The 16,802-nt window shown below is 39.3% G+C and overlaps 1 protein-coding gene across 3 annotated transcripts in view; it reads left to right on the top strand.

Moving 5' to 3' along the window:
* The window catches only part of vps13b (vacuolar protein sorting 13 homolog B), a 1,109,808-nt gene that overhangs the window by 865,032 nt on the left and 227,974 nt on the right, over positions 1 to 16,802 (top strand). For all 3 annotated transcript variants that reach the window (XM_078541117.1, XM_078541119.1, XM_078541118.1), the window contains exons 31-33: positions 1,962 to 2,165; positions 10,616 to 10,742; positions 11,503 to 11,646. In XM_078541117.1, the coding sequence (XP_078397243.1) occupies positions 1,962 to 2,165; positions 10,616 to 10,742; positions 11,503 to 11,646 (475 nt within the window). The remainder of the gene's footprint in view (positions 1 to 1,961; positions 2,166 to 10,615; positions 10,743 to 11,502; positions 11,647 to 16,802) is intronic.

Here is a 16,802-nt window from a genome sequence, read left to right as displayed (position 1 = left end):
CAGTCTTTAGCCAATTCGATTCACTCCACGTGATATCAAGAAATGGCTGAAACGTGATATCAAGAAACGGGTGAAGGCACTGGATACTGCAAAGGCTATGGGCTCTGACAATTTTTTGGCAATACTACTGAAGACTTGTGCTCCAGAACTTGCCACGCCCCTAGCCAAGCTGTTCCAGTACAGCTGTAACACTGGCATCTACCTGGCTATGTGGAAAATTGCCCAGCTATGTCCTGTACACAAAAAGCAAAGCAAATCCAACCCGGCCAATTACCACCACCCCATCAGTCTATTTTCAATCATCGGTAAGGCGATGAAAGAGGTCATCGACAGTGCTATCAAGTGGCACTTGCTTAGCAATAATCTGCTCACTGACACCCAGTTTGGGTTCCGCCAGGACCACTCAGCTCCTGACCTCATTACAGCCTTGGTTCAAACACGGACAAAAGAGCTGAACTCCTGAGGTGAGGTGAGAGTGACTGCCTTTGACATCAAGGCTGCACTTGACCGAGTGTGGCATCAAGGAGCCCTAGCAAAAATGGAGTCAATGGGGAAAACTCTCCGCTGGTTGGAGTCATACCTAGCACAAAGGAAGATGTTTGTGGTTGTTGGAGGTCAGTCATCTCAGCTGCAGGACATCACTGCAGGAGTTCCTCAGGATAGTGTCCACGGCCCAACCATCTTCAGCTGCTTCACCAATGACCTTCCCTGCATCCTAAGGTGGGGATGTTTGCTGATAACTGCAAAATGTTCAGCACCATTCACGACTCCTCCGATAATGAAGCATTCCATGTCCGAATGCAGCAAGACCTGGACAATATCCAGGCTTGGGCTGACAAGTGGCAAGTAACATTTGCGCCACACTGTCAGGCAATGACCATCTCCAACAAAAGAGAATCTAACCATTGCCCCTTGATGTTCAATGGCATTACCATCACTAGCGAGTAGTTTCCGCACAAGTCCACTGCCATTACTTCTGCCTACAAGAAAATAAATCAATGCCTTAACTAATCAAAATCTGCCTGCTTGTCCAATATTACACTATCTCATTAAATAGACTTAATTCAGGTCATTTTTATTCTGAAATAGTTTTGAATGTAATGACAAACATTATTTTAATAGGCACAGTGAATTCAACCACGTGCTTATGAGATATTCTAATACACGGGAGTTACGTTTCAATTTTGTAAAACACAAAATTCAACCAGCATTTTGGCTATCAAAGAGAAAGTCCAAGATATTTTATTGCTTTGTATTGACCCAGGGTTTGGACGTAATTATAAATTAATCATCAAAAGCACCAAGCATAATATCACAAAAAATTGGTAACTCAGCTTAAGTTAATTTAGACTAATCTTTTTTCAATTATATTTCTCTTTAATCTATTGAAGATTAACTTGATTTATAAAACAACATGGGTTATATAGCTGACACATACATCACTTCTCCTGTTTACCATGTCTTAATGTTGAAATATACTATAGCCCTGTTGGAAAATAAATGATATCATCCTTGTAATGGAATGACCTGAGGAAATGAGTGAAACTTTCTTAGTTTCTAGAATGTTAAGCACATCTTGAAATATTTATGGACTTGTATTTTATAAACAAAATGCTTCTCGTGTACTTTGCAAATCGTGACCACTGGTGCTATTAGACAACAAATGCTAATGGTTTAAAATGCATGAAGTAATAATACTGGGGATGGGTATTAAATGCTGGCCCAGCCAACGAAGCCCACATCCCGTGAATGAATAAAAAAAACTTGGTATGTAGAGTACACATTTTAGACAATTTTCTCAATAGATATATAATGCCATTCCTGAGCTGACTACATCAAATTCATCTAGATATTTAATATGATTGTCATTTTTTTTTTTTAATTGTAGCATCTAGCAGGATACTTTTGCTTAAACTACTATTGAACAAACATATAATGCTGACTACTTTGTGCCCTCACAGGAGAGCTCTGAATTTGGGAATACTACGAGACCCAGGATCAGAAGTTGAAGATAGACAATACCAAATAGACCTACAATCCATAACTATTGGAACCGCACTGTGGGATCAGCTGAAACCCGAGAAGGAAGTTGGTAAAGGAGGGCTATGCACAGAAAGTGAAAGGAATTATCAGAATCCAGCACTCGAATGGAACATGGCCAGCAGGTTAGTGAGTCTTAGGGGAGAATCTTTGGCTCGGTGAGCGGGGGCGCCCCAGTTGCCGAGGTGTAAAATGACGTGGGGTGACGTTGGGCGTGCGCCCCGGTGTCACCGCGCATCATTTAGCTTTTCAGTTTCATGAAAGATTTTAAATTTTCTCAAAAATTTTTATTGAAATTAATGCATATTTCCCTGCTCATGCGACAGTTTCACACGAGGGGACATGTCATTAAAATTTTTCAACACTTTATTGAACTGTTAAAACTTAAAACTAATCTCCCTGAGACACCTCTGTGCCTCAGGGTGATTTCTGTGCTCTTTCGCGCGCACGCACTCCTAACCTAGGGAACACCACCCCCCCCCCCACCCCCCCCACCCCAGCCCACACAGGGAGCGCGCAGCGCTTCCGGGTGCGTGTCACGCTCGATGGGCCTTAATTGGCCCGCCCATTCCCCCCAACGGGGAGAAAGCTCTACCCATAAGCAGTGAAAGGCATTGGCTGCACCTGCTGCCTCAAGCAATTCTGGAGCTACAAATAACAGTATAGTTCGTTTCACAATGAGGATGACCACAAAATTAGAATAATAAGGTTGATACTTTACAACATACAGAAGGAGGTCGGTCAGCCCATCGAGTTTGTGCCAGCTCTTTCAAAGAGTAACCCAGGTAGTCCAATCCAACTTCCCCACTTTCTTACCCCATAGTCTGCATATTTTTCTCCTTCGCGTATTTAATTTAATATGTTTTAATTTCTTTTTAAATAAAAAATTGAATTGGGATGTTTACAAGCAAGCATTTCCTCATTGTACTCTGTGAGCTATTTGCTGCCAGGTGACTTTTCACCATTTTAACATTCGTCACAGCTGGGAGAAAATGTTCATTTGACCAGAGTTTTAAAAAAAAACCCCACAATTGTAAGAAATCCAAAATGAAACCAGGGCATGCTGAACAAGCATAATATAGAATCACAGAATTGTTACAGTGCAGAAGGAGGCCATTCGGCCCATTGTGTCAGCACTAGGTCTGCGAATGAACATTTTACCTCGTGCCATTCTCCTGTCTTCTCCCTGTAACTCTGCAGATTGTTTCTTTTTAAATAATCATCTAATTCCCCCTTGAATGCCTCGATTGCCTCCACCACACTCTCAGGCAGTACATTCCAGATAGATGTTGTTTCTCGGATCTGATTTTTCACTAGACCATTTCAGTTTCAAATGTTACTATGTTATCTTGAGTGAATTGCCATATAATGGATATTGAGACACCTGCTTCAAATTTAAAGAAAAAGAGCTTTGATGATGCTAACTTCACCATCAGTAGCGGTGCAAACAATTAAGCATACACTTGGCACTTCAGAGTCATGCATGAAACAGGAAGTGGTATGCAGATTAAGTTCCCAAATATATCAAATTTGTAATAGCTGGCAAATGAAAAATAATTCCCTTTGGAATGTTATCCCACTGTGGGTTAAATTTGAATTGCACATGCCCTTTAGTCTGATGGTGTTTAGCAAAGCACCTAAAATCTAAATGCAGTAAGTTGCTTGCAGTGTGGTGCAGTAGGAGAATTCTGTATGGAAGATATATGTACATATAAACCAGATTCACACGTACTTTCATATTTCAAACGAAATTTCTACATTCAATGTTTACGCTGGTCAAGGTTAGCCCTAAGATCCTCTTGGCAGTATTTTTGGGATGAACTGAATCCTGTTGCTTCCTGTCAATTTTGAGTTTATTTTAACTTTAGTACATTATTGCAGTACAACATTCGACGCCTCTTTTCTGTGCCTGTTTTCTGAAGGAAGGACCATTTAGTTCCACTCCCCTGCTTTCTCCATAGTCCCATACATTTTTTCCTTTTTAAGTATATATCCAATTCTCTTTTGAAAGTTAGCAGAGAATCAACTTCAGTCACCCTTGCAGGCAGCTCACCCATAACAACTTGTTGCATCAAGAAAACCTCTCCTTATCTCCCCCTGGCTGTTTTGCCAGTTAACTTAAACATGCATCCTCTAGTTATTGCCCCTCCTGCTAGCAGAGACAACTTCTCCGTACCTAGTCTTAATAAAACCCCTCATAATTTTGAGCACCTCCATTAAATCTGATTTGCATGTCCAATGCAATCTCATTAGAGTCAGAGGCTGGCACGTTTCCTTTTTTGTTGAATTCCACTCAGCCTTTGTAAAGTCGTTTAATTGTAAATGAAGCGTTTGTAACTCTCTCGTAATCATCTTTTGCAAGATTGTGTCACAGGGTTTGGGAGTTGTTAACCCGTGTTTGGGGATCAACATCAGTGACAGCTCCGCCCGCACACAGCCACCTGTGACCTGAACTTAATGTTTCCTTGACACAGACTGCAAATACTAGAAGCTCTATTACTCTCATTGTTTTAAATTGTAGCAGATGTGGCCATTAAAGTCGCATTGTAAGGTGAATTATGTATATTTATTTTTACTGCAATCAATTTTTTCTATTAGTCTAGGGCAATTCCAGGAATAGGCAACAAAATAAAATGAGTATACTTGGAAAAGGTTTATCTTTTAAGCCCCTTTTCAATTTAGTACTCATAAGTATCACTTACCAATTGCCGTCAAATTTAAGTTTATCCATGAATGTTATTTAGGAGTAAGCTGTAAGCTTTCTGTAATTGTATATAATCCAGAACCTATAGTTTGAAAAAACAAACCACAGGTGGTCTTGTCTGAAGAGTAGATGATCAAACAGTGGGGTTAGAAGGTGCTTTCCACTCATCACCCACTGTTTAACTTTTAGAAGAGATTAGAAAATGGATTCCAATGCTGGTTCAGTAACTTCTGCATAGGAAATGTATTACCAGATAAAACCAAATGCAAATTAGTTTCATTGGAGCATTCATAATAGGAAACCACAAGGCTGACAGTCATAACTTGCAAATCAGTCAGTTTACCAAGAACAACTGAAAGTTTACATTCTTCCTGCTAAATAAATTCTTCCCAGGACTCCACCACGATAGACCATTGCTGTGATTTAAGTACAGTGGGTGGTACTAATGCAGCATTTCTGATATGTTTATAGTAAAATGTTCTAATACTGGTCTAATTGCTTTCACGCAAATATCTTACTCCTCAGTTTTAGAGTTGTGTGTATGGTTCTAGAAGAATATTTGCTGTAATATCAGAAACTCGTGTAGCATAGCGATATTCTTGTGAGCAATTATTCTTGAAATGATATTAATGGCCTTTGAAGTTTGTTGATTTTAACCCTTTTGCCCACAAACGGAAGTGCATCTTTATGTTTCATACTATGGCATTTTTGCATAAACTGAGTTTAAATAATTCATGACTTAATGTGAATCAAATGTTCATAATGTTACCTTTAAAATGTTGTAATTGGTAACAAATGACATCTGTAACAGCCCAACAGGCATTTCAAACTAAGGCATTTTTAACCACATCAACCTCTGATAAAATAATATGTATTGTAACAGAAACTTAAAAAAAAACAGGTTGCAACAGCATTTAAACTGATTCCTTAACCTAAAGATTAATTATTAAATGCAGATTGGTACATCACCAGATGAAAATTATATTCCATGGGATCTCTTGCTGCAAAATATTCCAAATGCCCCTTTCCCCTTGTTTCTTTTTGCTTCATGATTTCAATATAATATATATATCACCACCACCAATGTTCCCTCTAACCTTTGTGGTCGCAGCCACAAAGCAATTGGAAATATGCCATGAAGGCAACTAATTAGCTGCGTACAAGCAACATTCCCTTTAAGATGCACAGCTGGGCGTCAATCTTAAAGGGACTGTGTAGTGCAACTGCAAAAATGCTCCTGTGATGAGCTTTGGGATGTTTTACATTAAAAGGCGCTATATAAAGGAAAGTTGTTAATTTTCTTCTTAGCTCTTTCACTTTCTTTTGTTGCTTTACTGGATTCATAAAAGAGAGAGGAACGTGGAAACTACTGAGGAAGAAGTGACAAAAGATTGAGGAAAATGAGACAGCGTATGAGTTGAAACAGAATCAGGTTTTGAGTATTTGGCATCCATTGCCTCACGGCGTGGTTTGGGTATCTTGCTGAGACAGTTCTGTGCGCAGGGCAACCTCTTGTTCTAGGTTTAGGAACTTTTGTATGTTATTAAAAGTATGACTATTGCCACTCTATCAACTGGATTATACCGTATTCAAGACAGTCCTGGATTTGAATGAGGGGAGATGAGAATTTTTCCTTTAGCGTTGAGTTATAATAGTCTAGAATGCACTGCCAGATAGGGTGGTGGAGACAGCTTCAATAGTCACTTTCAAAAGGGAATTGATTAAATACTTGAAGAGGAAACGAGCATGATGGACTGAATGACCTCCTCCAGTGCTGTAAGATTCTATGAATAACTGGCTGAGTTTTTGTATAGCTCTGTTCCCCAGGTAGAATGCTCATTGTAGAGTAATAATTTATAGATAATTCTTTATAAATTACATTTAGTATTTTGTTCGTTTCAGGAAATTTTTTTTGTAATGTATATCTTAAGCACTTTTCTGTTATCACAGTGAGGCATTTCACTGCTATGAATGAAATGTGCTTTTGACATCCAATATCAGCACTTAAGTAAAGGTTTTTCTACTGTATTCTACAAAAATATGTCTTAACCTCAAAAGTGCATTCTCTATGCGACAGTACTTTTACATTTTGCCATCCTTGCAGTCCTTGTGAAAAAAAATCACCAATTTTGAACTACGTTTTCCTTAATTGTGAACAGTTTTTTTTTATCACTTGGATACGTAGTTTCATAACATTGCAAATTTTATAATGTGACAAGAATGATTCCTTTCCAAGTCTTTTATGAATAGTGTGAGCAAAGTGTGGCCAAAATCAGCACTGCAGTACTCCATTACTCACTGCCATCTAGATACAGGTTTTCAAATTTATCACCATCTTCTACTTCAATGTGTTGAGCCAGTTTTCAATCCAGTTAACTAATTTAATCTATGAACCTCAATTCATACCAACATCTTGCATAATAGCAAAATACGGCAGATGCTGGAAATCTGAAACAAAAACAAAAATAGCTGGAAAAACTCCCACCTATTTTAAAATTTATTTTGATCTATTGTTTTATCTCCACCTTTTGGCCCATTTCGATCTCTTCCCCCATCCCACCCCACCCACACTAGGGCCATCTGCCACTAGCTTGTCCTGCTTGCTACCCTTAATGTCCCCATTAGCACATTCTTTAGATAATATCACCACCGTCAACACCCCTTTGTCCTTTTGTCCATGACATCTTTGGCAATCTCTTCTTTGCCTCCACCTATCACTGGCCCTCTATCCAGCTCTACCTGTCCCACCCCCTTCTACTAGCTTATATTTCACCTCATTTCTCTTATTTCCTTAATTCTGATGAAGAGTCATACGGACTCAAAACGTCAACTGTGCTCCTCTCCACAGATGCTGTCAGACCTGCTGAGTCTTTCCAGCTATTTTTGATTTTGTTCCAACATCTTGCATGTCAAGTTTTGATCTGTCCTATTTTAAACATATTGGCTGTGACATAGTTCCATTCATCCATCATTCCTGTACGCACTGACCTACATTGGCTCCCAGTCAGGCAACACCTTGATTTTATAATTCTCATTCTTATTTTCATGTCCTCCCATGGCCTTGCTTTTCCCATCTCTGTAATCTTCTCCAGCCCACAATGTAAGAATAGGAGTAGGTCATATGGCCACTTGACCCTGCCCTACCATTTAACAAGATTCAATGAAACATAAGCTCTGGAATTACCTCTCTGACTCTTCCCTCTCCTCTATTGACATTCCCTAAAACCTACCTCTTTGACCAAGCTTTTGGCCGTCGGCCCTGATATCTCCTTATGTGGCTTGGTGTCTAATTTTGTAGAATCATAGATTGGTTCAACTCAGAAGGAGGCCCTTGAGCCCATGCCGGCTCCATGCAAGAGCACATTAGCTAGTCTCATTCCCTTGCCCTTTCCCTGTAGCTCTGCAAATCTTTTTCCTTCCAAAAGAGAATTGGATAAAGCTGTGATTGAATCCGCCTCCACTGTTCGAGGCAGAGCCTCATAACACTCCTGTGACCTTGGGGCATTATATTGCGTTAAAGGTGCTATATAAATACAGGTTATTGTTGTGATGGTGACAGCGTTCTTGATCGCAGCTTTTTCTGGAGGCTTCTGTAACCAACAATCCATGTTAGAACTGCAGAGGAAGATTAAACCTCTATGCGGCTTTGATGTGGCTGACCACATAGCAGATGCTATCCCAGGATTTGAGTTGCAATCTCGACCTCCCTCTTTGACATATTGATGATAAGTTGGGGTAAGGTGCCCGGTTCACATGATTATAGTGAGCTACACATCCCCTGTGAATACAGTTCACATAAGGTCAGACTTGGATCAAAGTCTGTTTGGTTAGAGTTTCAATTCTTCCAGCCTGCTGTATTCTACTTGATTGTTGTGACATTAGTCATCTCATTTCCAAAGATTCCTGAGGATTGAACTATGAAAAATGGACAGCATTGTACCAGATTTATAATTGTAAGTGGAAGCTTGACTGCCTGTGGAAAGTGATAAACTTACTCGCACAGTTATACTGGAGTTTCTTCTGTATGTACTGAATCATCCTTTCTCACATCAGGGAGGTCAGAGTTTGGATACCCTGATCCCTAAATTCATCATCATGGTCATCATGATTTTTCTTTTCTTTTTTGTTTCTTTCTTTCGCTCTCTGCACTTTCTGGATAAGACGCTAATGCAAGGCCCCATCTACACACTCAGGTGGACGTAAAAGATCCTAGATTTTCTGAAAAGGAGGGGAGTTGTACTGGTGTTCTGGCCAGCATTTATGTCTCAAAAAATGCTGTCAAAAACAAACGATCTGGTTATTTAACTCTGCTGTTTTTTTGGACCCTAATGTGTGCAAGTTAACAATATACATTTCCTGATATTACAGCTTTGCCTAAACAGCAAATAGTAGTCAATTGGTTGTGAACTGCTTTGTGGCATTCTTAGATTGTGAAAGAAACTATATAAATGCAAATTATTTTTATTCTACTTCTCTTTTCTTCACCACCGCCTGCCCCTGCACCCCCCACTAATCTGAAATGCAACCTTATCTGATTCAGAACCATCCTTACACTCTGTTGATGCTCGTGGTCTACATTTTCTATTATTTAAAACAGGCATTTTAGTTGATCCAGTTTCAGCAGTGAAGTTAGTAAGCTTCATGTGGACCAACCTTATTTGACTTGGCATGGGGACAGGGCTGCACTCAGACCTCTTTCTAAGTTCCTCCCCAAGGGGGTCTCAGTATTTTATGTTACATAGGACTTACAATTCCCTCCTTTTATCAAGCCCCTCGTGCTTCAGAAGTAGATCTTAGATTCCACTTTGCGGATGTAAGGAAAGATCTGTTTTTACATCAGCAGCTAAATTCATATGAAATTTAAGACAACTAATTCAAATCTTATGGGGCAAGGATCCTTGGAAATCCTGCCATGAAACTGGGATTAGCAAACTAAGTTGTGCAGTGCTTACTTTACTGGTACCATCTGGTGGACTGCCTGCATGAAGTCTAGTGGCACCACCACATTCAGGGTTACAAAAAGGCATAGCTTAATTGAGTTATTATTTAGGAAGCTATTTGCGAAATGCTGCTTGAGATAGCATGTCGAAGCATACTAATTTACCTACTGCTAAATATGATAGGTTATTAATTGAAGAGAACTTTTAGAATATAAAAAAGCAGTGAGCATTTAATGGAATGTTAACACCTCCCTGACTCTGCACTTTAGACCACTTTTAACCATATTCGTGTCATTTGCTATAGGATCCTTTTGTATTAAAAAAAATACATTTCCCATGCCACAAGCTCCCTAAATGCAAAATAAGTTTTGCAAAAAATAGACATCTGTAATTGAAATAATGAACAGTTACTTATTTTCAGCAGAGACAACTAACGAATAAATCAAGGGTAATAACGAATAGATAGGAAAGCTTCTGATTTTTCTGTAAGAAAAAGAACATTCCTCTTCTATATCACAGTAAATCACCTTGAGGGGTAATTTACCACATAGACTACTTACCTTGTGTAGAACTCCCCTATTCTTTAAACTGTTATCATCCAGATTCTGTGGGTCTGTCTTCATGCCTCATTTCTGTTCCATGATTGAGAAAATTGGACATCTGCTTTGCTTAATAGAAACATTCCCCCCACCCCCTCCACTGCCAATTTATATATTATGTTTACGTGCTGTTTGAGTATAAAATGACTAAATTACCGAGTTGCGATGTGCTTATATGATGTATGGAAGGGTGAGTCACTTACCTGTGATTTCATTGTTTGGAAGTGAACTGAAGTTGGAAGTGTGATTTTGCCAACTGGGTATCTTGACTATAGCTGTAATACATAGGACTGACTAACAGTGTGCCAATTTTATATGTCTTTTTGTTCCAGTATTAGACGTCACCAAGAACGAAGGGCAATTTTGACTCCAGTTTTGACAGATTTCAGTGTACGAGTAACAGCTGCCCCTGCTATCCTTTTCACAAAACAGGTCTCACCAGAGAATGCACAGACTGAGGTCAGTAATAAAGAATTTTAATAAATGTATGATCTCAGTAGTGATAAAGCAATGCATTTGCCATGTGAAGTGATCTAGATTTGACGATTGCTGCAAATTGGTTCGAATTTTCCTTTTTTTCATTTTTTTTCCAAGGCACAATAAGGCTCACCGCCACTTTCTCAAGGGCAATTAGGAATGGACAATAAATGCTGGCCTAGTCAGTGATGCCTACATACCATGAATGAATAAAAAAAAAAATCAATGCTCTGTTTTAACTGTTAAATTAGTTCCTGATCACTTTCAATTCAACTTAGAATGAATCTGTTTTTCTCTTGGAATGGTGGAAACCTACCATGTTGGGCTGTGTAAATCTGGAAATGCTGTTGAGGCTGGCGGTCAACTGAACATTGCAAAACTAAGATTGATAGGCAAAGATATTAAGGGATACAGAAACAAGGCAGGTAGTTAGTACTAAGATACAGATCCACCACGATGTAATTGAATGGCGGAACAGAGTTGAGGAGTTGAATAACCTACTTCTGTTCCTACAGAAACTTACTGTTGACGTCTGACAAAACTTGCTATCAATTAGAAGCTGCAGGACTGATGTTGAATTGGGTTCAATGTTCCACTGCATCATGTATTATAAAGAATTAACATAAACATTTGTACCTGTAAACTAATTTTGGTGTTCTTGTATGAAATGTTTATGTGATTGCACTACACTGGAAGTTGAGTTGTTTGTGATAATTGTATAATGCTGTTTTTATCTCTGTAGGAAATTATAGTGTGTGGCCATTCATTGGAAGTCAATGTTACTACAAGCCTGGACTTATTTCTCAGTGTAGCTCAAGTTCAGCTCTTACAGGAGTTGGTACAAGCCAATATGCTTGGATTGGAGCCTGTGGATCCAACAACAGAGGTAACCTCACACCTGATTTCAATTTTTCTCATTTTTTCAAATTTTTCATCTTGGAGAAATAATTATAACATGCAAGAGGTTAAAGAAAACTCATCACAAATGTAAATAAAGAACAATAAAATTAAAAATGTGTACATAACATACAGTATGCAGCAGGTTAACAGTGTTTTGTCAACAGCAAACCTGAGAAGGCGTGAACTGCACATTTGCAACACAGAAACAGGCCACTCAGCCCAACTGGCCTGAGCTGGCATCTATGCTCCACATGAACCTGAAAATTATTAAAGATCTTCATCCATGTGTTATCTGCACATTGCTTGAAGGCCTGAAGTCACATGAATGCTGGTTGTTAGCATTTCAAAAACCAATGCAAAAAAAAGACAGGCAACAAAGCGGCTCCCTGCTGAATGTTCTAATGGAAATGCAATCTCATTAGGGACAACTGATGTATAGGATTGGGAGATAAACAATGGTCTTTTAAACTACAGCTGACATAGAAAAAAATGAAGAATAACACAGATTATGCCTCGCAGGATATCATGTTACTATCCCAGGCTGTATGCATGGTTTTGTTTTGGAAGCCAGAAAGCAACTGGGGAATCAAAGTAGACTGTTCGCACCAATCTGGTTCACAGATTGTAATGTTGAACTTTAATTGGAAGGGAGAAATAATCTGAAGTGCATGAATGGGACGATGAACAGTTTTCTGTCATTCAACAAAATATATTTTTAAGTATCTTTTGTTCATATATACAACAATATTTACGTTCTATTTAATTATTTTCTGGTTCTCTGACCTGGTTGCCATTTGTAAAAATGTAGGTCTCTTAATGTTTGTCATTAGTGACAATTGAACTGCTGTTTTCAAATAAAAAGACTTTTCATTGTCTACAGGACTAAAAAAGAAATCACTCCTTTTAAGCAATCTGTCCTGCTTGGTTGAATGTTAGGTTAAATGTTCTAAAATATATATTTAGAGAAGAACAGGGGAGTTCTCCCCAGTGTCCTGGCCAATATTTAATTCTGAACCAACAAACACAAATTATCTGGTCAGTGTATTATTTCTGTTTGTGGGAGCTTACTGTGTACAAATTGGTGGCTGCATTTTCTACATTACAACTGAGTCTGCACTTCAAAAACCATTTCATTGGTTGTAAGGCGGTTTGGGACATCTGCAGCTGTGGAAAGCATAATATAAATGCAAGTTTTTCTTTCTCCCTTCATTGGATTTCTTAACTGTTGACCATTTCTCAGCTGTTGACCATCTTGCCTGAGTTGAAAATTTAAGCAGGAATACTTTGTCACAGAATATAAATAATGTTGTGAAAAGGCACCTGACAAATTTAGAGATGATGCAAAGGATGGAAGCCCTCCAACATCTGTGCTGGCAGTAGTCATCACAGTTTTCTTATTAGATTGAATTTAAACAAGCTAAAATTTCTAAATATGGTGCCATTTTATTGGTACTATTAAATTCCAGTTTCAATGTAGCACTATCCAGAATTTTAACAACCTCTTTGAAATAAGCTTGATGTTGATTTTGAACTTTTTAAATTTGTTCTTGGTTTATTGGTGATTATTGTCCTGAGAAGGTGATAGAGGGTTATTCCCTTGAACTGCTGTAGTCCTTGTGGTGTTGGTCCTTTCACAATGGTGTTAGCTTGAGGATTCCAGGATTTTGATTCAATGAGGATGAAGGAACAACAATATACCTCGCATCAGAATGGCATGTAACTTGGAGCAGAACTTGGACGTGATGGTGTTCTGATAACTGCTGCTCTTGTCCTTCTCAGTGGTAGAACTCTCAAGACAATGCCATTCTCTCAAAGTAACCTTGCTGCATTGTTACAATGCATCCAGTAGAATACATAGCAGCCACAATGTGCCAATAGTGCCGGAGGTGGATTTTGAATCCAGTGCCATGCCTACCGATTAACAAACCACTTTGTCCTAAATGGTCATGAGCTTTTTGAGCATACTTTTGATTGCACACATTTAAGCAAGTGAAAAGTATTTATTCACATTCCAGGCAAGCCTTGCAGATTGTGAAAAAAGAATTTTCTACTTATGAGAGTACATTCGTATTAGGTTGTTTTGGTTATGAGCCTTAATAGAGGGATTTAGCATGATAATCCTAGATTACAACAGTGACCTCACTTCAAAAGTAATTCATTGGTTGTAAAGTGCTGTTGAGACATTCAGAGTTGTGAAATACGCTATGTAAATGTAAGTAATTTCTTTTTGTAGTCCTTCAAATAAAATACCAGCAAGGGGGAGATTCAGAGTGAAGGAAAGATTTTGGTTTCTAAAAAATAGTATGATTCCAAGTTCGGAACTAACTGGAACAACACCTCATCTTCCGGGCTGAATATTGAATTCAACAACTTTAGATCTTAAACTCCCTCCCCCCATCCCCACCCCGTTTCTTCCCCCTCCCTTTTGTTTTTTTTTCAATAATTTATATAGATTTTTCTTTTCCCACCTATTTCCATTATTTTTAAATCTACAACTGTAATACCTTGTCAGCCTTTCCACCCCACCCCCACTAGAGCTGTACCTTGAGTGTCCTGCCATCCATTCTTAATTAGCACATTTTCTTAGATAATATCACCACCTTCAACACCTCTTTGTTCCTTTTGTCTGTGACATCTTTTGATTATTTGCTCCCATCACTGCTTGTTTGTCCCTACAACCACCTCCCCTCCCCCAACTTATATTTCACCCCTCTCCTAACTGCACTCAGTTCTGCTGAAGGGTCATGAGGACTCGAAACGTCAACTCTTTTCTTCTCCGCTGATGCTGCCAGACCTGCTGAGTTTTTCCAGGTAATTCTGTTTTTGTTTTGGATTTCCAGCATCCGCAGTAGTTTTTTGCTTTTATTTGAGCCATTCATGACAGACTTGGGTGGTCTGATAGCTGAGCCAGGCAGGTTCATGGCATTACTGATGAGCGTCCAACCAGCTTGGCTTAATAATGGAGCCAGGAGGTGTAGATCTGTCACAGGTGTTGAGATTCTACTCAGTTAGCTCCAAATAAGCCTTCAGGCAAAAGCCCTAATGAGTGGGGTGGTCCTAGCCAGGCAAGTAGCAGGAAGCGTACTAATAATTTGCTCTGGTAAGCTAAGCGGCTTGAACTCATTTGAGCTCTGGCCGTACCACACTGTTTGGTTCTTTAGGGGGATTGTAAACCTTGGCTCTCCAACCTGCTTCTCAAGCTCTGGATTTAATTAAGTGTCCCCCTAGGAAGGGTTTGTGTTCTCAATATTTGTCAAATAGAAACAGGTGGGGGTAGATTTTTCACAAGCTTAAAATGGAGATTTTTAAACATGGCGATGGGTTTCTACATGTGTCAAACATCCAACTAACCAAAAAAGAAGTCCATGCAATAAATGGATTGTTTCTTTTTAAGTGCTGTCTTCATACTTAAGGTACCTGTTCTTGTGTGCTGATGTACATTTGAAATTCCATTCATTAGAATAGATGTACCAAGGTTCCTAAATCTCTACAAAATGTGATTTAGTAGATTTAGTGGAAATACCATGTAATACTTAGCTGCCCTTAATCTACTCGATTTATTAAACTAATTAGTTACATTGTACAGTAATTTTTCTATGTAATTTTGTCAATGATGTATCAACTGGCAAATCTACTCAAGAATTTTGAAAATAAATATATGCTTCTCCTAATAACTCTCTGGGGCTGAGGAGGATTTTGGTTATGTTACTGGGCAAGTAATCCAGAAGCCTGGACTAATGTCATAGGGACACGTGTTAAAATCTCACCATGGCAGCTAACCATAATTTAAATTCAATTAGTTAAATAATCTGGAATTAAAAGCTAGTCTCAGTAATTGTGACCATAAAACTACCAGATTTGTCATAAAAACCCATCTGGTTCACTAATGTCCTTTAGGGAAGGAAATGTGCCATCCTTACTTGCTGAGGCCTACAAGTGACTCCAAACCCACAGCAATGTGGTTGACTCTTAACTCTCCTCTGGAATGGCCCAGCAAGTCACCCAGTTGTACTCATGAAGGTGGCTCACCACCGCCTTCTCAAGGACAATGAGGGATGCGTAATATATGCTGGCCTTCCCAGTGACACCTACTTCGCGTGAATGAATTTAAAAAAGGAGATCAGTGTCAAAAGATTAAGGTTTGTGTGAGTGCTGAGTTGAGGTTGGGATGTGCAAGAAGTGGAATTTGGTATTGGGAAGGGGCTTCCTTTGCAAAAGGAGGAACATTTGAACACAAAGTTTAAGTCTGGATGGGATTTGTGGGCTAGGTAAGTGAGGAACGTTGCATGATTGCTTCTTCAATCATCTTTGAGACATACAGAGGCCTAGAGTTGCTCAAAGCTGTGTGCTATAAATGGATTTTATGTTTATTTAAGGAATTAATCCACCATTTTATTGCCAGGAGTGAGTCATCATCTAATCACCTCAGAATTCATAACAAAGTAACATTTATTATTGAGGCCTGTTCTACCACTCAGAGTCTGGGTTTGGGAGTGTCTTGTTGCATTGTCTGTACCTTGGTCTGAATGTGATGTGACTGTGTAGACCTTTAACCGGAGGTGGGTAGTGGAAGGGGGTAAAGCTCTTGTGTAATATGGTTAACGAATACCAAAAGTTCAAAACACCAATTGTAGTGGAAAGACACAATGAGGAAGATGAAAGTTGTTGGTTGCCAAGCTTTGATTTTGAAAACGTGGATTTATTGAGAGACTGAAACGTAAATTAGAGTAAGAGCTTCTGGAAGAAACCATTTGTTTTTTTCCTACCTTGTATCTCTGCTTGAATTTTCCCTCTTTGCAATAGACTAATAGGGCAGAATTTAGCCCTTGGCTGGTGGGCGGGCAGCCGAACCCCGCCGCCGAAACGGGGCCCGCCGCCATTTTGAGTGGGCGGACCAATTAAGGCCCGCCCAGCGGCCTGCCCGACGGAAAGCGCTATGCGCTTCCTGTTCCGGGGGGAGAGGGAATCCCCAACTGTCAAAGAGCGCACTTCTCCCTGAGGCAAAGTCCTGTCTCAGGGAGTTTAGTGAAAGGTAAGTAAAGTCAAAAAATAGAGACATTTTAAAATTATTAACATGTCCCCCTCATGTGACAATGTCACACGAGGTGGGACATGTTGATAACAAACTCATAAAATTTATTA

The sequence above is a fragment of the Cetorhinus maximus genome, chromosome 4 (assembly GCF_964194155.1).
Source record: "Cetorhinus maximus chromosome 4, sCetMax3.hap1.1, whole genome shotgun sequence".
NCBI classification, from domain to species: Eukaryota; Metazoa; Chordata; class Chondrichthyes; order Lamniformes; family Cetorhinidae; genus Cetorhinus; species Cetorhinus maximus.
This window is presented reverse-complemented; position numbering and strand designations above follow the sequence as displayed.